Source organism: Chanodichthys erythropterus, chromosome 10, assembly GCF_024489055.1.
Source record: "Chanodichthys erythropterus isolate Z2021 chromosome 10, ASM2448905v1, whole genome shotgun sequence".
Classification (NCBI taxonomy): Eukaryota; Metazoa; Chordata; class Actinopteri; order Cypriniformes; family Xenocyprididae; genus Chanodichthys; species Chanodichthys erythropterus.
In genome coordinates this window covers 31,445,197-31,469,954 of record NC_090230.1, presented here as the reverse complement: position 1 = coordinate 31,469,954, position 24,758 = coordinate 31,445,197, and the positions used below count along the sequence as shown (strand labels likewise).

The 24,758-nt window shown below is 36.7% G+C and overlaps 3 protein-coding genes across 7 annotated transcripts in view; 1 reads left to right on the top strand and 2 right to left on the bottom strand.

Annotated features, from left to right (window-relative positions):
• Positions 1–11,331: 11,331 nt before the first annotated feature.
• On the bottom strand, positions 11,332–17,834 carry plk2a (polo-like kinase 2a (Drosophila)). Its single transcript, XM_067398948.1, has 14 exons — positions 17,609–17,834; positions 17,215–17,322; positions 17,020–17,136; positions 16,810–16,939; positions 16,541–16,724; positions 14,793–14,991; positions 14,542–14,689; positions 14,357–14,451; positions 14,128–14,266; positions 13,958–14,038; positions 13,630–13,789; positions 13,419–13,548; positions 13,214–13,324; positions 11,332–13,023 (listed from the first exon to the last, which is right to left on the bottom strand). The coding sequence occupies exons 1-14, from the start codon at positions 17,828–17,830 to the stop codon at positions 12,832–12,834; spliced, it is 2,016 nt and encodes a 671-aa protein (XP_067255049.1). The 5' UTR covers positions 17,831–17,834; the 3' UTR covers positions 11,332–12,831.
• A 2,610-nt stretch (positions 17,835–20,444) lies between these two features.
• Positions 20,445–24,185, bottom strand: LOC137028486 (ATP synthase subunit C lysine N-methyltransferase-like). Of its 5 annotated transcripts, none has more exons than XM_067397326.1 (5): positions 24,164–24,185; positions 21,917–22,099; positions 21,516–21,836; positions 21,379–21,429; positions 20,445–20,810 (listed from the first exon to the last, which is right to left on the bottom strand). In XM_067397326.1, the coding sequence occupies exons 2-5, from the start codon at positions 22,073–22,075 to the stop codon at positions 20,622–20,624; spliced, it is 720 nt and encodes a 239-aa protein (XP_067253427.1). In that variant the 5' UTR covers positions 22,076–22,099; positions 24,164–24,185; the 3' UTR covers positions 20,445–20,621. The 5 variants fall into 5 exon arrangements, with proteins under 5 accessions (XP_067253427.1, XP_067253426.1, XP_067253428.1 ...); XM_067397325.1 differs by lacking the exon at positions 24,164–24,185 and adding an exon at positions 23,803–23,933; XM_067397327.1 differs by lacking the exon at positions 24,164–24,185 and having other exon boundaries at positions 21,516–21,647; positions 21,732–21,836; positions 21,917–22,215.
• The window catches only part of LOC137028487 (ras-related protein Rab-3C-like), a 33,526-nt gene continuing 32,894 nt past the window's right edge, over positions 24,127–24,758 (top strand). Inside the window, exon 1 of the mRNA XM_067397328.1 lies at positions 24,127–24,265. The gene's annotated coding sequence lies outside the window, so the exon portion shown is untranslated. The remainder of the gene's footprint in view (positions 24,266–24,758) is intronic.

Sequence of the window (24,758 nt, the reverse complement as noted above, 5' to 3'; positions counted from 1 at the left end):
TATTTCTTTGAATGAATGGCGATCTCATTCTGCCAATGTATTGATTCCTTCTTGTTTAGCTCCTTGATGCAACATTAGGTCAACTGCAAAGATTTATATTTTCATAACAGTTTGCAAAGAGTAAGAACATGTTCAAATGCTTCTCTGAAAGCTCTTTTGTGTTAGTGAAATCTTCACTCCTCCACAACCTCGAGCCCTCTATTCTGCGGTCGCCAGCAGCTTCACAAGCCCCATTGTGTGGCAATGTACATTGCATACTGTACCGGCTGTGTTGCAACAATCGTCTGCATTGTGTTTGCTTCTCTGAGAGAGCAGTGTAGGCAACACTGAGAATACTGTACACACTGAGACGCATTAGCAGCGATTTCCTCAGAAAAAAAGGCATGCAGACATCGCAATTTACCTCGTCTGATTCACAGAAACGTGCAAGTTTTTACTTACCCTTTTTAGTTTCCTGGTCTTATTGTGAGCGATTTATCAGTGCATGTTATTCTAAAGAAAAGCATTGTCTTCATAGTCTTTCATGAAATAAGATCTCTTCTGAAACTCTATCTCTTTTTCAGTTTGATCTTATACTGAAACAATTGAGATTTTAATAGATTATTTGTGATTTTTATTTCCTCTTGGAGAGCGGTTAGATGCACTGAATGTTGTTGTGCTGTATGTGGGTAAAAGGTGGGATATTTTACAATCTTAAAAAGGGAATGTGTGAGAAAAAGCCGTCAGGTGTGTTGAAGAATGTCAGGCGTGGTCCTGTTGAGGAAACTCAAAGATATGTGTTCATTTCCCACTGTGCCAAACGGCATGAATGAACTCGTTGCAAAGCCACAAATATGCAGTAAATATGAGGTTTCCTCTGCTCATTCACTCCCTTACAGGCAAAAGATAAAACATTCTGATTAATAACTTAAAATGTAACAAAAAATAAAACATGAACATGGGCGAATCTGCCCTATTTCCACCTCAGAAAGAAAAAGCATATCAAAAAGGCCAACTATTTATGACATTATTTATGATTAAAAACTCAGTCATCACTGATTACATTCTTATTATTGTGTGCAAAAAATGTACATTTATAAAGCCAAAACTAAGTATGCATCCTATTTATCATACTAAATTTAATTCATGCTCATTAAAAGAACATTATGTCTGAACAGTCTTTTACAGTAATGAGAAATGAGGTGAAAATGTGGTGTTTGTTTGGGTAGTTTTTGTGTTACCCAAATCCTGGGTCAGACATAATAACCCAGTGTTTGGGTAGTTTATCCTGGGTCAGACATAATAACCCAGTGTTTGGGTAGTTTATCCTGAGTCAGACGTAATAACCCATTGTTTGGGTAGTTTATCCTGAGTCAGACGTAATAACCCAGTGTTTGGGTAGTTTATCCTGAGTCAGACGTAATAACCCAGTGTTTGGGTAGTTTATCCTGAGTCAGACGTAATAACCCAGTGTTTTGGTAGTTTATCCTGGGTCAGATGTAATAACCCATTGTTTGGGTAGTTTATCCTGAGTCAGACGTAATAACCCAGTGTTTGGGTAGTTTATCCTGAGTCAGACGTAATAACCCAGTGTTTGGGTAGTTTATCCTGAGTCAGACGTAATAACCCAGTGTTTGGGTAGTTTATCCTGGGTCAGACGTAATAACCCAGTGTTTGGGTAGTTTATCCTGGGTCAGACGTAATAACCCAGTGTTTGGGTAGTTTATCCTGAGTCAGACGTAATAACCCAGTGTTTGGGTAGTTTATCCTGAGTCAGACGTAATAACCCAGTGTTTGGGTAGTTTATCCTGGGTCAGACGTAATAACCCAGTGTTCGGGTAGTTTATCCTGGGTCAGATGTAATAACCCAGTGTTTGGGTAGTTTATCCTGGGTCAGACGTAATAACCCAGTGTTTGGGTAGATTTTGTGTTACTGAGACCTTGGGTCAGATGTAACAACCCAGTGTTTGGGTAGTTTATCCTGGGTCAGACATAATAACCCAGTGTTTGGGTAGTTTATCCTGGGTCAGACGTAATAACCCAGTGTTTGGGTAGTTTATCCTGGGTCAGATGTAATAACCCAGTGTTTGGGTAGTTTATCCTGGGTCAAACGTAATAACCCAGTGTTTGGGTAGTTTATCCTGGGTCAAACGTAATAACCCAGTGTTTTGGTAGTTTATCCTGGGTCAGATGTAATAACCCAGTGTTTGGGTAGTTTATCCTTGGTCAGACGTAACAACCCAGTGTTTGGGTAGTTTATCCTGGGTCAGATGTAACAACCCAGTGTTTGGGTAGTTTATCCTGGGTCAGACATAATAACCCAGTGTTTGGGTAGTTTATCCTGGGTCAGATGTAATAACTCAGTGTTTGGGTAGTTTATCCTGGGTCAGACATAATAACCCAGTGTTTGGGTAGTTTATCCTGGGTCAGATGTAACAACCCAGTGTTTGGACAGTTTATCCTGTGTCAGACATAACAACCCAGCGTTTGGGTAGTTTATCCTGGGTCAGATGTAATAACCCAGTGTTTGGGTAGTTTATCCTGGGTCAAACGTAATAACCCATTGTTTGGGTAGTTTATCCTGGGTCAAACGTAATAACCCAGTGTTTTGGTAGTTTATCCTGGGTCAGATGTAATAACCCAGTGTTTGGGTAGTTTATCCTGGGTCAGACGTAATAACCCAGTGTTTGGGTAGTTTATCCTTGGTCAGACGTAACAACCCAGTGTTTGGGTAGTTTATCCTGGGTCAGATGTAACAACCCAGTGTTTGGGTAGTTTATCCTGAGTCAGACATAATAACCCAGTGTTTGGGTAGTTTATCCTGGGTCAGATGTAATAACTCAGTGTTTGGGTAGTTTATCCTGGGTCAGATGTAACAACCCAGTGTTTGGACAGTTTATCCTGTGTCAGACATAACAACCCAGCGTTTGGGTAGTTTATCCTGGGTCAGACATAATAACCCAGTGTTTGGGTAGTTTTTTTGTTACCTAGCTCCTGGGTCAGACGTAATAACCCAGTGTTTGGACAGTTTATCCTGGGTCAGACGTAACAACCCAGCGTTTGGGTAGTTTATCCTGGGTCAGATGTAATAACCCAGTGTTTGGGTAGTTTATCCTAGGTCAAACGTAATAACCCAGTGTTTGGGTAGTTTATCCTGGGTCAGATGTAACAACCCAGTGTTTGGGTAGTTTATCCTGGGTCAGATGTAACAACCCAGTGTTTGGGTAGTTTTTTTGTTACCCAGCTCCTGGGTCAGACGTAATAACCTAGTGTTTGGACAGTTTATCCTGGGTCAGACGTAATAACTCAGTGTTTGGGTAGTTTATCCTGGGTCAGATGTAACAACCCAGTGTTTGGACAGTTTATCCTGTGTCAGACATAACAACCCAGCGTTTGGGTAGTTTATCCTGGGTCAGACATAATAACCCAGTGTTTGGGTAGTTTATCCTGGGTCAGACGTAACAACCCAGTGTTTGGGTAGTTTTTTTGTTACCCAGCTCCTGGGTCAGACGTAATAACCCAGTGTTTGGACAGTTTATCCTGGGTCAGACGTAACAACCCAGCGTTTGGGTAGTTTATCCTGGGTCACATGTCATAACCCAGTGTTTGGGTAGTTTATCCTAGGTCAAACGTAATAACCCAGTGTTTGGGTAGTTTATCCTGGGTCAGATGTAACAACCCAGTGTTTGGGTAGTTTATCCTGGGTCAGATGTAACAACCCAGTGTTTGGGTAGTTTTTTTGTTACCCAGCTCCTGGGTCAGACGTAATAACCCAGTGTTTGGACAGTTTATCCTGGGTCAGACGTAATAACTCAGTGTTTGGGTAGTTTATCCTGGGTCAGACGTAACAACCCAGTGTTTGGGTAGATTTTGTGTTACTGAGACCCTGGTCAGACATAATAACCCAGTGTTTGGGTAGTTTATCCTGGGTCAGACATAATAACCCAGTGTTTGGGTAGTTTATCCTGGGTCAGATGTAACAACCCAGTGTTTGGGTAGTTTTTTTGTTACCCAGCTCCTGGGTCAGACGTAATAACCCAGTGTTTGGGTAATTTATCCTGGGTCAGACGTAATAACCCAGTGTTTGGGTAGATTTTGTGTTACTGAGACCTTGGGTCAGATGTAACAACCCAGTGTTTGGGTAGTTTATCCTGGGTCAGACATAATCACCCAGTGTTTTGGTAGTTTATCCTGGATCAGACGTAATAACCCAGTGTTTTGGTAGTTTATCCTGGGTCAGACGTAATAACCCAGTGTTTGGGTAGTTTATCCTGGGTCAGACGTAATAACCCAGTGTTTGGGTAGTTTATCCTGGGTCAGACGTAATAACCCAGTGTTTGGGTAGATTTTGTGTTACTGAGACCTTGGGTCAGATGTAACAACCCAGTGTTTGGGTAGTTTATCCTGGGTCAGACGTAATAACCCAGTGTTTGGGTAGTTTATCCTGGGTCAGACGTAATAACCCAGTGTTTGGGTAGATTTTGTGTTACTGAGACCTTGGGTCATATGTAACAACCCAGTGTTTGGGTAGTTTATCCTGGGTCAGACGTAATAACCCAGTGTTTGGGTAGATTTTGTGTTACTGAGACCTTGGGTCAGATGTAACAACCCAGTGTTTGGGTAGTTTATCCTGGGTCAGACATAATCACCCAGTGTTTTGGTAGTTTATCCTGGATCAGACGTAATAACCCAGTGTTTTGGTAGTTTATCCTGGGTCAGACGTAATAACCCAGTGTTTGGGTAGTTTATCCTGGGTCAGACGTAATAACCCAGTGTTTGGGTAGTTTATCCTAGGTCAGATGTAACAACCCAGTGTTTGGACAGTTTATCCTGTGTCAGACATAACAACCCAGCGTTTGGGTAGTTTATCCTGGGTCAGATGTAATAACCCAGTGTTTGGGTAGTTTATCCTGGGTCAAACGTAATAACCCATTGTTTGGGTAGTTTATCCTGGGTCAAACGTAATAACCCAGTGTTTTGGTAGTTTATCCTGGGTCAGATGTAATAACCCAGTGTTTGGGTAGTTTATCCTGGGTCAGACGTAATAACCCAGTGTTTGGGTAGTTTATCCTTGGTCAGACGTAACAACCCAGTGTTTGGGTAGTTTATCCTGGGTCAGATGTAACAACCCAGTGTTTGGGTAGTTTATCCTGAGTCAGACATAATAACCCAGTGTTTGGGTAGTTTATCCTGGGTCAGATGTAATAACTCAGTGTTTGGGTAGTTTATCCTGGGTCAGATGTAACAACCCAGTGTTTGGACAGTTTATCCTGTGTCAGACATAACAACCCAGCGTTTGGGTAGTTTATCCTGGGTCAGACATAATAACCCAGTGTTTGGGTAGTTTTTTTGTTACCTAGCTCCTGGGTCAGACGTAATAACCCAGTGTTTGGACAGTTTATCCTGGGTCAGACGTAACAACCCAGCGTTTGGGTAGTTTATCCTGGGTCAGATGTAATAACCCAGTGTTTGGGTAGTTTATCCTAGGTCAAACGTAATAACCCAGTGTTTGGGTAGTTTATCCTGGGTCAGATGTAACAACCCAGTGTTTGGGTAGTTTATCCTGGGTCAGATGTAACAACCCAGTGTTTGGGTAGTTTTTTTGTTACCCAGCTCCTGGGTCAGACGTAATAACCTAGTGTTTGGACAGTTTATCCTGGGTCAGACGTAATAACTCAGTGTTTGGGTAGTTTATCCTGGGTCAGATGTAACAACCCAGTGTTTGGACAGTTTATCCTGTGTCAGACATAACAACCCAGCGTTTGGGTAGTTTATCCTGGGTCAGACATAATAACCCAGTGTTTGGGTAGTTTATCCTGGGTCAGACGTAACAACCCAGTGTTTGGGTAGTTTTTTTGTTACCCAGCTCCTGGGTCAGACGTAATAACCCAGTGTTTGGACAGTTTATCCTGGGTCAGACGTAACAACCCAGCGTTTGGGTAGTTTATCCTGGGTCACATGTCATAACCCAGTGTTTGGGTAGTTTATCCTAGGTCAAACGTAATAACCCAGTGTTTGGGTAGTTTATCCTGGGTCAGATGTAACAACCCAGTGTTTGGGTAGTTTATCCTGGGTCAGATGTAACAACCCAGTGTTTGGGTAGTTTTTTTGTTACCCAGCTCCTGGGTCAGACGTAATAACCCAGTGTTTGGACAGTTTATCCTGGGTCAGACGTAATAACTCAGTGTTTGGGTAGTTTATCCTGGGTCAGACGTAACAACCCAGTGTTTGGGTAGATTTTGTGTTACTGAGACCCTGGTCAGACATAATAACCCAGTGTTTGGGTAGTTTATCCTGGGTCAGACATAATAACCCAGTGTTTGGGTAGTTTATCCTGGGTCAGATGTAACAACCCAGTGTTTGGGTAGTTTTTTTGTTACCCAGCTCCTGGGTCAGACGTAATAACCCAGTGTTTGGGTAATTTATCCTGGGTCAGACGTAATAACCCAGTGTTTGGGTAGATTTTGTGTTACTGAGACCTTGGGTCAGATGTAACAACCCAGTGTTTGGGTAGTTTATCCTGGGTCAGACATAATCACCCAGTGTTTTGGTAGTTTATCCTGGATCAGACGTAATAACCCAGTGTTTTGGTAGTTTATCCTGGGTCAGACGTAATAACCCAGTGTTTGGGTAGTTTATCCTGGGTCAGACGTAATAACCCAGTGTTTGGGTAGTTTATCCTGGGTCAGACGTAATAACCCAGTGTTTGGGTAGATTTTGTGTTACTGAGACCTTGGGTCAGATGTAACAACCCAGTGTTTGGGTAGTTTATCCTGGGTCAGACGTAATAACCCAGTGTTTGGGTAGTTTATCCTGGGTCAGACGTAATAACCCAGTGTTTGGGTAGATTTTGTGTTACTGAGACCTTGGGTCATATGTAACAACCCAGTGTTTGGGTAGTTTATCCTGGGTCAGACGTAATAACCCAGTGTTTGGGTAGATTTTGTGTTACTGAGACCTTGGGTCAGATGTAACAACCCAGTGTTTGGGTAGTTTATCCTGGGTCAGACATAATCACCCAGTGTTTTGGTAGTTTATCCTGGATCAGACGTAATAACCCAGTGTTTTGGTAGTTTATCCTGGGTCAGACGTAATAACCCAGTGTTTGGGTAGTTTATCCTGGGTCAGACGTAATAACCCAGTGTTTGGGTAGTTTATCCTGGGTCAGGCGTAATAACCCAGTGTTTGGGTAGATTTTGTGTTACTGAGACCTTGGGTCAGATGTAACAACCCAGTGTTTGGGTAGTTTATCCTGGGTCAGACGTAATAACCCAGTGTTTGGGTAGATTTTGTGTTACTGAGACCTTGGGTCATATGTAACAACCCAGTGTTTGGGTAGTTTATCCTAGGTCAGACATAATCACCCAGTGTTTTGGTAGTTTATCCTGGGTCAGACGTAATAACCCAGTGTTTGGGTAGTTTATCCTGGGTCAGACGTAATAACCCAGTGTTTTGGTAGTTTATCCTGGGTCAGACGTAATAACCCAGTGTTTGGGTAGTTTATCCTGGGTCAGACGTAATAACCCAGTGTTTGGGTAGTTTATCCTGGGTCAGACGTAATAACCCAGTGTTTGGGTAGTTTATCCTGGGTCAGACGGAACAACCTGCGGATGTGATACTATTATCCCATTTCACAGATAGTTTGTTTCTGTACTGTTTCTATATAAAAATGTAGATACAGTGTAAAGTATATGCTTGTTGTACAGGCAGAATGTGGCATTTGGTCGGTGTTGTATTTGTCCTGCCCCTCCTCCACTGTGATTGAATGGCACAAAGTGACAGTGATGAGCGCAGCGTTTTACTCAAAGATTCTTCAACTTGAGTCGACCGGTAAACAACAGAGCGCTTGAGCGTGAAAAAGATGCTCCATATGTTTAAAAAACATGATGTTCCCATTGAAAACAACTGGAAAAGTATGCTAACCACTAGAAAAAACGCTTTGGTGGACACATGGCAGCGTTACGGTCATACACGTCCATCTAGCATGATGGAACAAAGGAAAAGCAGCACATTGGAATAGAAAAACGCATTGTAAAAGAGGCTTTGTTTTTTATGCAAAATATAAATTCTTGATTTTTTTCTTTAGATATTTTGTGGTGAAATTTGACTTAGAAACTGCATCAGCCTTAAGAAGCTGCATTCAAATAAAAAACTGTGAGACTGTGTGATTGCTCATGTGATTTTGAGGTAATGTGATATGAGATCTCTTAATGAAACCCTCTGACTCCTGTCATTATAGCTGAATTTATACTGAATCAAATTTCTCTGAATTGAAGCCTGTTGGTTAGACACGCCATGCATTATCCCTAAAAGCAACTCAGCTCTGCATGTGGTTCCATTCAAGACAGATAAATCAGAATCCGTTGCGAGCTGACATGTTCTCAACAGATTCAGACATGGACGATCACAGTACATGGAAACTGGGGCAAATGTGTGATGTGTCCGTGTAATGTAGGGCAGTTGGACACACGGATATGAAGGATGTTGGAGTTGCCAGCAGATGGATGTTAAATAATCGGGCGTGATTCATTATCTTCATATGTTGTTTGCCATGTCTTGAGAAATAACATGGAAAAGCAGTTTCCTGTGACATGCATAATGAACTGAATGGATTATTATTAAATTTATGCATACACAGATATTATTGTACTTCATGTTTATGGTGTAAAGTGGCTTAGATCCCTCAGACTGAAATATATGTTGACTTCATGCTGGAATGAAAGTCATGAACCACACAAACACAATGTAGTAACATTGTGTTTGTAATATTTGAGGTTTGTGATGACATTGTGGAAAACATGCCATAAGCAAAAGCTCATAACCACTTATTGTAATCTACCATTTGTGCATCCATTGTCCACACCTAAGGATGTAATTGTGCAAACAATTCCAGAGATTATATCTAATTGTATCAGCGGCACTTAAGAGGAACTTCATTAAGATAATTAGCACAGAACATTTTCATTATAGGAATGCTGTCTGATACTTTACGGATTTGCCCACTATACTCACAGTTTTGATGCCAAGACATTTAGCCAGTTTTTCTAAGCATTTTTGTCTTTTTTTTTTTGTACGTTTAGTAAGCCTGAAGAAAGGATTTATATATATTTTTTAGTTTCTAATAGTTTCTAAATATCTTCATCTTCTCTTGCGTGAACGTGACTATTATATTATATTATATTATATTATATTATATTATATTATATTATATTATATTATATTATATTATATTAATTATATTATATTATATTATATTATATTATATTATATTATATTATATTATATTTATTATATTATATTATATTATATTTATTATATTATATTATATTATATTATATTATATTATATTATATTATATTATATTATATTATTTTTGTCTTAAAAATGCCAAAAAGTTTTGTCCTTTTCTTTACAATGCTGAAGCATCATATATTATTATATTATATTATATTATATTATATTATATTATATTATATTATATTATAGTATATTATATTATATTATATTATATTATATTATATTATATTATATTATATTATATTATATTATATTAATTATATTATATTATATTATATAATATTATATTAATTATATTATATTATATTATATTAATTATTTAATTTTTGTCTTAAAAATGCCAAAACAAGTACATTTTGTCCCTTTTCTTACAATGTTGAAGCATCATTTACTAATCTTATATTATATTATATTATATTATATTATATTATATTATATTATATTATATTATATTATATTATATTATATTTATTATATTTATTATATTATATTATATTACTTATGATAATAATAAATAAAAACACTAATATATATTATTATTATTCAAATCATTTATAAACATTATTATTTTAATGTATTATTATTATTATTATTATTAATCACATTTTAAAATATGAATTTTATTACATTACTTTTATTTTATTACTTTATTACTCAGAGATCCAGTCATGTGTGCTGAAGGCCTGTATAAAAGCTAAAAAGATAATTGTTATGGTCATTATCAGTGGCTATGTACGTGTTATGTAACTGTAAAAGTGTTAGTTTGTGAATTCAGCCTATTAAGTAATCTGGCATTGACTCAGAGAAGACAAAATGGCCTACATTTCAAAGTGACAGATGATGCTAGAAAGAAACTCCAGGCAGCCAACTGTGAGGCTATACTGATCTTGGACAACAAACGCGTCTCTGTTCCTCGAATCTTTCCTCGTCAAGGCCAAGAGAGACAACAAACCAGCTGGCTCGATACAAAGATGAAAAAAACGAAAGCTGAATCTTGACTGTGTGACATAAAGGCCCAAATGTCCTCCCTTTCTCTTCTTCTTTTTCATTTCTTCCTATACTTCCTTCTGTAAATAAAAATGCATTTGCACCATAGATGGTTGCCATGGGGCCTCTGTTATTCCAAGATGAATAAAAGTTTCTTTAACTTTGAAACAGCTAGTTTGGTGATGGTATAGCCTACTATATTAACCATGGTCATATACCATGGTATTTAAATTGATTGATGTTGTTACTATCATGAGACTCAGTGTTTTGAAATCGGCCATCACTTTATAAGTCGTTATTTTGTTATTTTTGTTTTATTCTCGGCACTTTATAATATTAATATTGAAGCACTGTACTCACATGAACTGATTTAAATATGTTTTTAGTACATTACTGGATCTTGAGAGAGGAAATGTCATTGCTCCCTATGCGGGTGTGGAACGGCATGAAGGTGAGTAATAAATGTCATTTTTTTTATTTTTGGGTGAACTAACCCTTTAAGATTCTTCTCAGATCCGGGTATCTTTGGTTTTCCATCATACTTAAAGAACGAAAGTATATAAAAAGATATTGTGAGCCAGCTGTGTCTATCCTGCAGGTGTTCAATTAATTCTGGAAACCTTCTATGAGCCATTCATTCATCTTTAGTGTACCCTATTTATCCTTAAATTATGACTAATTATAACAACCGAGTTAATTAGTGCATGATCAAAAGACTTACAAAATTGGTGTTTGTCATAGTAAAGGTGTAAAGCTTCATTATTTCTTTGGGTTGTGACCTAAAAATGTGCCACAGGTCTGTTCCGACTGCAAATAATGAAATGCAAATAATATAGTAAAGCAATTCATCAATCAGATCAAGTATTTTTAAGCAATGCATTATAGAGAACAAAATCAAGTCAATGACAAGTAGGCGGTGAAAACAACACTCTTTTCATGTTTTTCTTCCCTTTTGTAAGCATAATGTGTGTTTTTGAAGTGGCTTCACCCTGGAGGTTTACATAATAGACTGCTTTGGCACTCAGACGCAGGGACAATTGGGGTAATTGTGCTTCAAAAAAGAAACAAAATACAACACCTCCACAATATTATTCATCTTTAATCTTTATACAAACATCAAGACAAGACAAACGCCGATTGTGGTTTTGCCACTGGCCTTGCATAATGAGTTCATCTCAACTCCCATGATGCCATGGGAGATTAACGCAAAAGGACAAAGCGAACAATTAAATAACGTGTGTTCTTGAAACATCACTCATGAACACTGACATAATTCTAAGGTCATCTTTATTAAATAAATAAATAGTGGGTCTGTCTGGTAATAAGTTATGTCCATGGCATTGCAGAGCGTGCGCACAGTGAAATGCAGCCGGTTCTTCCTGCCTTCCGGAACAGCGACGCACAGATAGGAGGAACCGGCCACACAGAACTACAGCATCGGATCATTTCACTCTGGAGCCCGTGTCCTTACGCAGGAATGTTTTCACAGTTAAACGAAATCTGCTCTCAAGAGAGCTACATCCAAACACCCTGCCTTGCTAAAGCCTCCTTTCCTCAAAGTTAACTCTTTCCCCGCCATTGACGAGTTTTTCCGGCAAACTAGGTTTTACTGTTATACTGTAGGGGGCGCTGTTACACGCCTTCTGAAATAGTACAGCATCTCCAAATCCAAAAACAATCGAAGAAGATGATCGGCATAAAACAGAAGGAGAAGTACACTCTAAAAAATGTGGGGTTATTTTAACACATGTTTGGGTCAGATATGAACAAACCCAACCATTGGTTTAAAGGGGTCCTTGATTATGATTTCATTTTTTAAACTTTAGTTAGTGTGTAATGTTGCTGTTTGTGCATCTGCAAAGTTACAATGCTTAAAGTTCAATGCAAAGGGAGATATTTTCTTTTACAGAAATCGCTTTTTACATTTTGGCTGCGTGAGATTCTCCAGCTTTGTTGTTGTTGAGCTGTTAAAGCTCCGCCCCCTTTCCAGAAGACAGCTCATTTGCATTTAAAGGGACACACACAAAAACGGCGTGTTTTTGCTCACACCCAAATAGGGGCAAATTTGACAAGCGATAATGAAAGATTTTGAGCTGAAACTTCACAGACACATTCTGGAGACACCAGAGACTTATATTACATCTTGTAAGAGGGGCATTATAGGTGCACTTTAAATTTAACCCAACGGTTGGGCTTGTCCATATTTGGCCCAAACATAAGTTGAAACAACCTCGCATTTTTTAGAGTGCAACGTGATCATCAATCATTCAACAGCAGAGGCGCTGGTTGGCAACTTTTGTAGTAAACACTGGCAGGGAAAGAGTTAACATCTCCGTTTGGCTTCAACAAAGCAAGATTTCTGCATTTAAAAAAAGATAAACACCTAATTGAGATATAATTGTCTTGATTTCATGATCGTCTCTGGTTCCAGCCCAGCTCAGTTCAGTCCATTTGTAAAACTCATAATCCAATGCATCTCCTCCCATCTTCAACACTCTCCCGTCCAACCATAAGTACTCCACATTCTGGTCTTTTCAAAGTATCCCAGTCTTCGTGCGCTCGTATCGTTCAGTTGCATCTCTGCAACAGCATGTTCAATGCATAGTCCATGCGGCTGCGAAGGTCCGCCGAGCATCCAGACACGAGCAGGGTGCTGAGCCGCAGCGTGGTGGACACGCGGTCCTCGTTGATGTACGTCAATAGATATTCTTCGCTCTGATTGCACAGGATGATCTTGGTGTGATCGTGGTAGAAGTTGACCTGTGGGAATAGAACGTGTTAGAACGTGTTACTTAGTAGGTGGCAGCAAATTGTCTTAATGAGTGAGTCATCCAGTCAAACGATTCATTCAAAACGGTTGATTCATTCATGGACAAAGTGAGTGTTTAGAATCCAAGTCAATGTTATGTAGATGTTTTTGCATTCTAGCAGAGCAAATGTGACGTTTTACCTGGAAAGTGCCATCGTTGAAGAGCATCATGAGTGCTCGGTCAGATTTGAGCCACTGAAGAAGGTACAATCTGGGTTTGCCTGCATCAGTTAAGTTGGGTAAATCACCTCCCTGTTGAAGAACAGCAAACAATAATCAGAAAACCTGATGCTTATTATCGATAGACTTCCAATGCAACCCATTTCCACCAAGAGAGGACACTTACATCCATCAGATTCTCCTCCATGTAGTGGGCGAAGTATTTTAAGATGGTGACCTGACCGACAAACTGCTCTGGGGCTTCGGTAGTGGGGAAGACCGAACATTGTCCCAGCTCTGCATAGTAATGCACCGTCCTGGAGGACAGAAAGACCTGTTAGTCTTCATGATTTTGATCAACAAACGAGCTACAAAGACATTTGAGATCGTCAACGTACTTTTTGTCTGACAGCAGGCTCATGTGAGTGCCATTGTTGAAGAGAACGCCAACTGTGTGATCTGACAACTGGTAGCCAAAGCCGTATTTGTTGGAATAGTCCACCCACTTAGTCACCCACTGGAAGCTGCTGTTCATGCTCTCCTTTGGAATATTATTAGCTGTAAATGAGAGATTAAAAATAGGTTATTAAAAGTGAGAACCCTTTTGACACTATTTTTTTATCTTACAATATGTATTATTCTTAAACACATTTATTATTAAGAACGGGTTATTAAAAGTGACTTTGCATTTGTGAATCAGATCATGTTAGATCCTCTGATACGCACCTTCCGGCATGTTCTCCAGACAGCCTCTCAGCACTCGGGCGACGGTGTCCGCAACGCTTCCCATTGTGCTGTCCTCAAGACCTGCGGACACAAAAAGCACCAAAACCCATTAGATACGGCTCTGAAACATCCATTAACATCCTCACTGATCTGAAAGTGCAGTCTCTTACATTCGCTGCTGCTACTGCAGCTCCCTAGAGTTCCCCGCACTATCATTCGAATGCTGTCTCTAATGTGCTGCTTGCTGCTGGAGTCCTTTGCCGCCGGGACAGCTGCTTTTCCAGCAGTTGTGATGGAGGGCTTAGTGTCCTGTGGGAAATGTAGGAAGGAATGTGGGGTTAGGTTACAATCTTAAACTTTCTGCACATCGATGAGAAGGATGAGGACGAAGGAGCTCACCTCAAGGGTTTGTCTGCAGGGTTGGGGGCTGACTGACGTTTTCCGAAGGTCAAGGCATAGTTTGTTTATATCTTCCTCTTCCTTGGTTGGTTTATCTACAAGAAGCACGCGAGTTTATCAGTCTAATTATGTAATTTGGGTAATCCACAAATGGTTTGCTGTAAACTAGGGTTGAAAGCGCTTACTTTGAGTCTCCAAGTACTTTGCTTTGTCCTTCTTTCCACCAAACAGGGCGGCTGCAGCTTTCTTGAAGAAGCTCTTGGCAGGGCTGGTGTGGTGAAGGTCTGGGGCTGCGTGGCAGCAGTTAGCAGACAGTCTGTCTGGAGTGAAACCCTGATATGAGAGGGGGAAAACACAAGCTCAAAGCCACTGAATACTTGAATACACTGAATTGCATCTGATTGAAGATGTTTCGTTCGCACAAAGAGACACACACCTGGCAGAAAAAGTCGTGGCGTAGAATATCATCGAGTTGTGGCCTATCCACAGGGTTTTTGGCGAGCATACTGCTGATGAGATGCTTGGCCTGGGGCGACAAAGACGACGGCATGGAGTATCGCGCTTCCCGAATGCACCGGTACGTTTCTTTAAGGTTTGTGGTCTCAAACGGAGGTCTTCCTAAAAGCATGGTATACCTGTTGGGACACAAATTATCCATGAGATTTACATGAAATCCAAGAGAAACATCCTTGACCTTTGCAATTTAAGAAAAAAAGACATTGTATGCAATGTGACTGAAATTACTTAGTAGGTGGCAGCCAATTGTCTTAATGAGTGAGTCATCCAGTCAAACGGTTCATTCAAAACGGTTGATTCATTCATGGACAAAGTGAGTGTTTTTATTAGTGAGTCATTGAATTATTTATTAGGATTTAGGTGTTTGACTGATTATCGGCCCCGATATTAAGCATTTTTATGGTTCTCGGTATTGGTCATTTTCAAAACTGATTTCCACCTCTGTCGGAACAGCATTTAAGCAAGTTTTTGTCAGAGCCCTTGTTATTCTTAAATTTTTTTATATATAAATTCTCATTTTTACACCAAATATATAAATATATATATCGGTTCAAAATATTGGTTATCTGTCTAGTTGATCTGTAATAATCGGCATCAGCCCTGAAAAACACTTTTTTTTTTAAATTATCGGCACCGATATAAATTTTTTTATGGTTATCGGTATCAGTCATTTTCAAAACCGATTTTCCGAATAAATAATTGAATTTTGAAATGCGCTATTTGACTCTGATGCAGACACCTGTCGAATCAGCATTTAAAGCAATTAAAGCATTTAATACATTCTTAATTTTATGTACATAAATTCTCATTTTTACACCAAATATATAAATATATATATATATCGGTTCAAAAAATCGGTTATCTGTCTAGTTGATCTGTAATAATCGGCATCAGCCCTGAAAAACACTATTTTTAAAAAAAATTATCGGTGCAAATATAATTTTTTTTTATGGTTATCGGTCATTTTCAAAACCGATTTTCCGAATAAATAATTGAATTTTGAAATGCGCTATTTGACTCTGATGCAGATACCTGTCGAATCAGCATTTAAAGCAAGTTTTTGTCAGAACCCTTGTTATTCTTAATTTTTTGTACATAAATTGTAATTTTTACACCAAATATAAATATATATGTATGTATATCGGTTCAAAATATCGGTTATCTGTCTAGTTGATCTGTAATAATCAGCATCGGCCCTGAAATACACTTTTTTTAAATTATTGGCGCTGATATTAAAAAAAAATTATGGTTATCGGTAGTCATTTTCAAAACCAATTTGCCGATAAAATAATTTAAATTTGAAATGCACTAGTTTTTGACCACAAATGCTCATCTTACACTAGCTCTGCGATGCGCCACACATTACATAATCACATCGGACTCTAGCAACTGACGTTAGAGACTACAGTCTTTAGTCTCTTTGTTAGAGCGACCCGGGTTCGAGTCCTGCTTAGAGCGGGTGGTTCGAACAGGAGGAGGTAACATGAAGAAAGAAAGACATAAACATCTTGGATGACAAGGATGGGGGTAAGTAAATTATCAGGAAATTTTAATTCTGGAATGAACTAACTCATACAGGGACATTTTTTTCCCCAATATCATGTATTTTGGGGGCATTTTTATTAATTTTGCTCCGAGCCCCAGTTAATTTTCAAGTGGTTTACTTACATCACACATCCGAGGGCCCAGACGTCAGATTCACAGCCGTGCCCTTGCTTGTTGAGGACTTCAGGCGACAGGTAGTTAGGTGTCCCGCATATTGTTCTTCTACGGTTCTCGACCGGCTCCAGCTTTGCAGCCAGACCGAAGTCTCCAACCTTGAGCTCCATTGACTCATTGATGAAAAAGTTACCTGGGAAAAGCAACAGAATCGGATTACGAAGGTTCAAGGGGGTTTATGTATTATTTGAGATTGAATGCATGCTCTAGGCACTCACCTAGTTTAAGGTCTCTGTGCAGAATTTCTTGCTCGTGGAGATACTTTAACCCCGAGACGATCTGTCTGAGGTAGTACCGAACCTCTGGTTCTGTCAGCACCTTTCGAGCCTTGAGAATATGTGCTAGTGACTGAAGAACAACAAAAATAAATACACCAGTCCAACAATATTTCCAACAAGACCTTGAAGAAGGATGTCAATAGTACTCACCCGTCTGCTGCAGTATTCGAGCAGGATGTAGATATTATCTTTGTCCTCGAAATGGTGGTAGAAGTGAACGATGTGTTTGTGATGCAGGGCTCTGTGCAATTCGATTTCTCTGTCGATCTGTCAATCAAACGGTTGCAAACTTAATAAGCCATTTGCAGCCAGCAGCAAATACGTGACAACAGGACAGCAAGTTACCTTTTCCCTTTGGTGAGGTTTGGAAACGCGCGTGTGTGGAATGATTTTGGCTGCATACATTTTGCCTGTGCTTAGATCTGTAAATTCATAGCATTTGGCAAAACCGCCCTGCAACAGAGAGAGAGAGAGAGAGAGAGAGAAAGGATGCATTATAAGACAATGACAAACTAGAGCATTACATATCAATGTATTCAATTGGTACAAATACTTGCATGCATAATGCATAACTAATTTTATCAGTTTATACTTGCATGCATAATGCATAACTAATCTTATCAGTTTATAGAATTAAGCAAATAATCAAACATGATGCACTTTCAAAGTACTTTTGTATATCATGGTACTGTATGATTACCATAGCACTTTTTTAATAAGTCAAATGCAAAACATTTACCTTGCCCAAAACTTTTCCTCTACAGTAACATTTCCCAGTGGATGAATCCGTGATGATGCGTGACATTTCTTGCGTGGCATGAGCATTATTATCCTCTACTTTCCCTCGTCTGCTCTCAGTGGCTCTGTGGTGTGTGTGTTCACACATCTTGCCGTTATTCACAGGCTGATGATGGTGATGGTGATGGTGGTGGTGGTGAGTTATAGTCCTGAGTATGTCCATGCTCGAGTCCCGACTGGGAAGAGTCATCACAGAGCTTCACTCTTATACACGCGCGCGGTCGCTCCGCCCCCTTAGTTTATTTCCACGGGCGCGTCACGCGCGTTCACTGAGAGCGCTGGAATGGACACGCGCGTCTCAAATCAAAATGTTATGATTTGCGCTTTGACATATTGAAATATTTTATTACATTTAAACGAAATGTATAACTTTAAATTGGAATAAAAATGTAAAATGTAACTAAATATAGATTTTAATTTATTATTATTTTGTGTTCAAAATTGAAAGTTTGTAACAAAAACACTTTTTTTTATTTTTCTGTGTTTTCTGATTTTTAACGCATATATTATTATGACATTCAATCTGTCCAAATATTCAATATGTTTTGTATCAAAAGCAGGACTTGCATGGACATGATTTAGAGACTGTATGTCACAGTAAAGATCTCTAGCGCCACCATGTGGTGGCTTTATACTAGTTTTACTACGGATTTAGATGTGTGGTGCATGCATGACTCATACTGACACCCTCCTGATACTGACATACAGTCAACAGGTTTATCATAAAAGTATGGGTTCAAGCATTTAACCTACATAGCTGTAATATGATATTTAAACTCTAAATCATACCAATAAAGTATGGGTTGTTTTGCTTATCTAAATAGTGGCATGGCTAATGCAAACTGTATGTGTAATGCAAACAGCATGCATTCATCTTTATAACAACTCTCTTTATTCTCTATTTATACTCTCAACTTTCTTTATTCAATTAAACAGCCATCAGTTCTCAGTCAAATTAAGGTGACACATTTCATACAACACATTTGAAAAGGTCTTTAGAAAGAGTGGGAGTGTGTTGATGCTGTTCTGAGAAGGCTGGTTTTCGAGTCCTGAAGTATAAATTGTTTACATGCTGAACTCAGTTATTTATAGTTAAATTCAACAGGTAAACATTTATATTCATTGCATGCAAACAACGCAGATTCACAGCGCAGGCTGCTTAATGAAACACAAAACAGTATCAAATTGAAACCATATTCCAGTTGTCAAATGTAAAAAAATATATAGACCCTTCCTTTTTTAAGTGACCACATGTCTCATGAATTATTCATCAGAGACTGCAGCAGAGTGTAAAGACTGTGTGGAAGAGTGAGGAGCTCGTGATCTCAGGGAAATTGCATAAAAACAAATAAGCTTTTACAACCAACAGCTATAATTTTGCTCAATTGAGGGTAATATGGTGATAACATGTATGTAAATATGACAGACCTTATTGCTCATCATGCAGGGTGAATGTGAGGGAGATTATGAAACACATGAAGATAAGATGTTTATGTATATATAATTTAATGAATAAACCAATAACCATCCCAATAAGCATCGTTAATGTAAGATAACATTTGCATAACATGCTGCTTTCCTGAATATTAATGTGACAGACATAAAGTGGGGTGCAAAAGTCTGCGTCAGAGAGAAATCTGCGATCGCTTTTTTTGTTACAACCTGAAAAAGCTTTTTAATAAATTTTTTTTTTTTTGGGGGGGGGGGGGGGGGGGGTTATTTTTATACTTTCCATTTTTAGCTAAAGTTTTAGTTTTTTTTTTTTTTTTGTCTGTATAATTTTTTTTATTAATTCTTATTTTAGTGTTAGTTATTTTCAAGTTTAAATAAAAATGAGAAAATTTGAAATATCTAAATAAAATAATTTTATTAAGATTTTTTTTTTTTTTTTAAAATGTATCATTTACTTATTTTTAACTTGAAAATAGCTCAACTAAAATTGAAATAAAAATTTTATTTTAGCTATTTTTGGGTTAAAATAAATTATACATTTTGAAATAGCTGAAATAAAATGTCCTTTTTATTAGGATTTGTTTTATGTGCATATAATTTTATTTCAGTTTTAATTTAGTTATTTTCAAGTTTAACTAAATTAAAGTGAGGAAGTTTGACTTGGCAACTGTCTGAAATAAATTCAGAAGTTATATAATATAATATTATATAATTATTATATATTATATATATATATATATATATATATATATATATATATATATATATATATATAAAATATTTTATTTATATATATATAAACTTCTGATATATATATGGGTCAAAGACATTTAGATGTCCGCAATAATAAAAATGTACAAAAATGATTTTATATACGCAGAAAGCACATTACATGCAAGTAAATCGTTTACTTTTAAGGTTTCAAATAAGTTTTGGGAGAATAAAATGTCAAAATGTGGGTGAAATAATGTTTCATTGTCATTCAGTCTAACACATATTTATGTAAGAATGGAAACAACATATTTATTCTGACCTGTACATATTAAAATATATAAAAGAATAAGTGAGCATACTTAATTTTATTGCATTTTAAATTAGTAAAACATTCTTGCTTACGAATGGGCAAAACCCATTTTGTTTAAAATTGTAAAATTACAAGTATTTAGCATTTGGGGTAAAAGTAATTAGTCTTTAATATGGCATAAATAGATTTTTTGTTGTAAAAATACACACACACACACACACACATATATAAAAATTGTAATGTAAGAAGTATTTTCACTAGTGGTCTTTTAGAATATGTCCAATTTATGTCCAATAAAAGGCAAGAAATGACTGAAAACATTGCAACAATTTATTAAACATCACACATCCAATACTCTGTAAAAAGCTTCAGAAATGAATTGTTCTGCAGTCACACAGGACCACTGACCATAAGAGGGTGAATATTCTGATTGCATGTGGCTTATTTGTCACATTTGAGAAGCGAGAGCAGTAGCTGTTCAGGCCTGTCGCTGGTGAGGAGAAGTTCTGGATGATTCTCTAGCAGTGTGAACATCATAAGCCCAGACCTGGTTCAGTCCAGATCCAGCAGTGCAGCTGTGAGGCCAGCGAGGAAAAGGGAAACGACACACAATGACTCTGGCATCCTCAGGAAGCTCCTTTAACAACTTCTCTTCCAGAACCCCCATCTGCCACATCAACAAATATATTATAAATCACCATTAAACATCTTCAACCCTCATGCTAAGATGGTTTGGTAACACTTTACAACTAATGCAATAGCATTTAATCATTTTGGTTGTTAATGTCAGTTTCTCTTAACATAATTAATGCTTCTTGAACTAAAAATGATTCAAAATTAACCTAAAAATGCTATAAAATTTATATTTGTTGGTTATGATATTTTATGCATCGTCTAGCATAAAAAAATAATATTTTTAACGCCATTTGAGCATAATAAACATTTATGGGACAGTTGATGCAAAGTCCCTTTAAGAATGTCTTATTCTATAGTCTTTGGTTCATCGTGTCAGATTTTGTTACTGATGTGAAATATGTCATTTAATTGTGAGTTCGGCAAGCAGTTTTTGAGATTTCAGGATTTTCCCATTTAAATAGATAGGACTTGGTCTTGGCTGCCCGGAGGCGTTGCAAATATGAACAGACTTTCTTTGAAAGGGACTTTGCCACTACAAATAGACATAAAATACATGACATGATCCTATAGCGCCCCCACATGGCGATCCAGCAACATACCACTGCAGGAGCCAGAAACACGGTCACGTTCCTGTATTTGGACAGGTCAGTCTGGAATATAAAAGAGCTACAGTAAGGAAATCTGTACCGTATCTTAATATATTTGACTTAATGAAATATTTATGCATTAACTTTACCTTCCAGAAGTCTTTCTTGATAAAACGAATATCATTGCCACGCCACCATGCTTTACTCCTCGAATAGGCCAACAACATGGAGTTTATTTCAAACCCTGTGCACTGAAATCCCACAGACGAGGCTGCAAAAACCTGCATTTTTAATTCATGAGATGTTGCACGTTCATCTAGTGCGAGCTGACATTTTATCTTCATTAAAAAGTCAGCGAGACTCACCAAACGTCCGTCGCCTGATCCCAGGTCAGCCAGACGGCCTTTGCGTCCATCTAGAAGCTTGATAACATTTGCAGTTAGTTCTTTTGTTGAAGGTAAAAATGGCACCTGAGAACATCAGACCAGACCTTTTCAGCTTCCTTAGCGTCTCTCTATTAGAGAGAGAAATGTGTGGACAGTCGAAGCACCTTTAGTCTGAAAGGGACCCTCAGTCCAGGCATGCAGAACGCGGCCCAGAGTCCGTAGACTCCAGCGAAGGCCGATCCGATCAGCAGGGTGACGTTGTGACTGCAGTGACGACTGAACCAGCTGCGCTGCTCCAGGATGACCTCGATACAGTCCTCCATACTGACGATAACAGACCCGCTGATCTGCCAAACATCATCATGGTCCAGCATATTAGGGCAAACATGTTTGTTGTTGTCGTTTAAACTTTATTGTTCAAATTATTAATCATAGGATGGAAATTAGTATTAAGATAACAGGATTATTCTAATACATCCTGGAATCACAGTCAAACAACAAAATTTAAAATTGGGACCGTGATACTATAAATACTAATTTTAACAACTTTGTGCACATCTTATAAATAGCAAAAAAATAAATAAAAAAAATGGTTTAGAAGAATGGCCAATCTATAGATTATATAATAATAATAATAATATAATATATAATTTCAGTAATTAAGATATTATAGTGATAATTTAGTTTCAGCAACTTTATGTACATTTTATAAATAGCAAAAAAAATTATAATAAAATATATATATTATATATAGAAGAATGATATATATAAAATATAATTTCCCAATCTATAATATAATATGATATGATATAATATATTACAATATTTAATTTTAGCAACTTTGTACATCTTATAAATAGCAAAATAAAAAATAATAAAAAAATATATAGAAGAATGACCAATCTATAATATAATATAATATAATATGATGATATAATATAATATGATATAATATGATATAATACAATATTTAAATTTCAGCAACTTTATGTACATCTTATAAATAGCATAAAATAAATATAAATATATATATATATATCTCTCGATATATATATCTATATATATATATATATATATATATATATATATATATATATATATATATATATATATATATATATATATATATATATATATATATATATATATATATATATAGAAGAATGACCAATCTATAATATAATATATCAGAAATGAAGATATTATAGTGATGATTTAATTTTAGCAACTTTATGTACATCTTATAAATAGCAAAATAAATAAATAAATAAATTATATATATATATATATATATATATATATATATATATATATATATATATATATATATATATAAAAGAATGACCAATCTATGATATGATATAGTATGATATAATACAATATAATTTCAGCAATTAAGATATAGTGATAATTTAACTTTATTTTATAAATAGCAAAAAATAAAAAACAGAAGAATGCAAAATCTATATAATATAATTACAGCAATTAAGATGTATATAAAATTGCTGGATATATATTATATATTCAAATATCTTTGCAGTGTTGTTATTGTTAACTGTAATGTCGAAATTAAGCTTAAATAAAATTCAATATAAATATTACATGAAAAACAAAAATTATATATAATTAAATAATATAATTTTAAGTTGAATTAGCCTATAAAATTACTAAAGCTACTGCAAAAACAATAAAAAACCCAAAACTAATAATAAAAATATAAAAATAAGTTAATTTTAAATGTTAATAAATACTATAAACAATACAAAAACAACATGTAATTAGATCTCACTTCTTGAAACTATATCGAACATTAAACCCTATTTATACATATTACTTAATTTTTCTGTATATTTATATCATCCATTTTTTTTTTTTGCTTTTTCTGTAACTTCATTTTAACTAGTATTTTTGAGCTTGTACAACATATTATTTTGTACATGAGTTAAATATACTTTCATTTGATTTTCTCTAGCTAAAACAAACAAACAAACAAAAACAATTGAATAAAATATCGGTTGATTGATTTATTGAGATGATATTTAACACTTACACATGAGCGGCCAATAGAGGTCGCGCTTCTGCAACAATCCGGTGAAAATGGAACATGCGGGTCGTGCACGCGCGCCTGTCTCAAGTGTCAAATGATACACTGTAACTAAACAAACGTGACGTGTGTTCGACACGGTGAACGAGCCGTCTGTGCATTTTTAAACGACTGTAAATGCTGTAAATACCGCAGTGAACACACTGAAACACGTCCTGTCAGCGTTACACGCCTCAGTCTCAATCGATACGGTTGACAGACTCTGAAAGCCACTGCAATATTGAGCTACATTAAAATATTAATGTTTAAAACACTAAAATGGGCCGTTTTAACTTAAAAGATGTTTTAAAGATGTGTACTGCCTTACCTACTTCCGACAGCGGTTTCAGGCCGTTCGAGATTAAAATGATTGACAGGAGCTACAGCCAATGAGATTATCGATCTTATCGATCTGCCCTCTGGACTTCCGGTAAATATTTCATTATTAGGAAAGTTATCAGACAAACTTTAAAGTTAAATATGATTTAAGTACTTTATAAATACGTTATTATTTCGCTTGTATATTATTGTTGATTTAAAAATGTTGGATACTTGAGTCAAATGAAAATTAAACAGATTTATTATATTAAAAGTGTAATAACTATATGTTTTTTTTTTAATTATCAATTTGTATAACCACAGTTTTACTACAAATACCATGGTTAAACTATGGTTATTTTAGCAAAACCATGTTTATTTTGTGGTTACCATGGTTTAACTACAATAACCATGTTTTATTTTGGTTTTATCTGTAGTAAAACCATGGTTCATTTTCATAAGGTGCGTGGTTATTGGAGAGGTTTGCTATTTTACAACATCTGCTACCGCAAACATAACTTATTTATTTATTTATTTATTTATTGTGAGGGTGTAAATTGTTAACATGCTATTATTTTACTCATTTACATCGAAAATGTCTCTTA

Excerpts from the sequence above, each read along its gene's own strand:
- plk2a (XM_067398948.1), bottom strand. The coding sequence starts at position 17,830 with ATGGACATACTCAGGACTATAACTCACCACCACCACCATCACCATCAC. Across the intron at positions 17,323-17,608 it reads GAGGAAAAGTTTTGGGCAAG|GGCGGTTTTGCCAAATGCTA; the intron begins GTAAATGTTTTG and ends TCTCTGTTGCAG. Across the intron at positions 17,137-17,214 it reads AACCTCACCAAAGGGAAAAG|ATCGACAGAGAAATCGAATT; the intron begins GTAACTTGCTGT and ends TTTGATTGACAG.
- LOC137028486 (XM_067397323.1), bottom strand. The coding sequence starts at position 22,126 with ATGCTGGACCATGATGATGTTTGGCAGATCAGCGGGTCTGTTATCGTC. Across the intron at positions 21,837-21,916 it reads GGGTCCCTTTCAGACTAAAG|GTGCCATTTTTACCTTCAAC; the intron begins GTGCTTCGACTG and ends TGATGTTCTCAG. Across the intron at positions 20,811-21,378 it reads TGTTTCTGGCTCCTGCAGTG|ATGGGGGTTCTGGAAGAGAA; the intron begins GTATGTTGCTGG and ends TTGATGTGGCAG.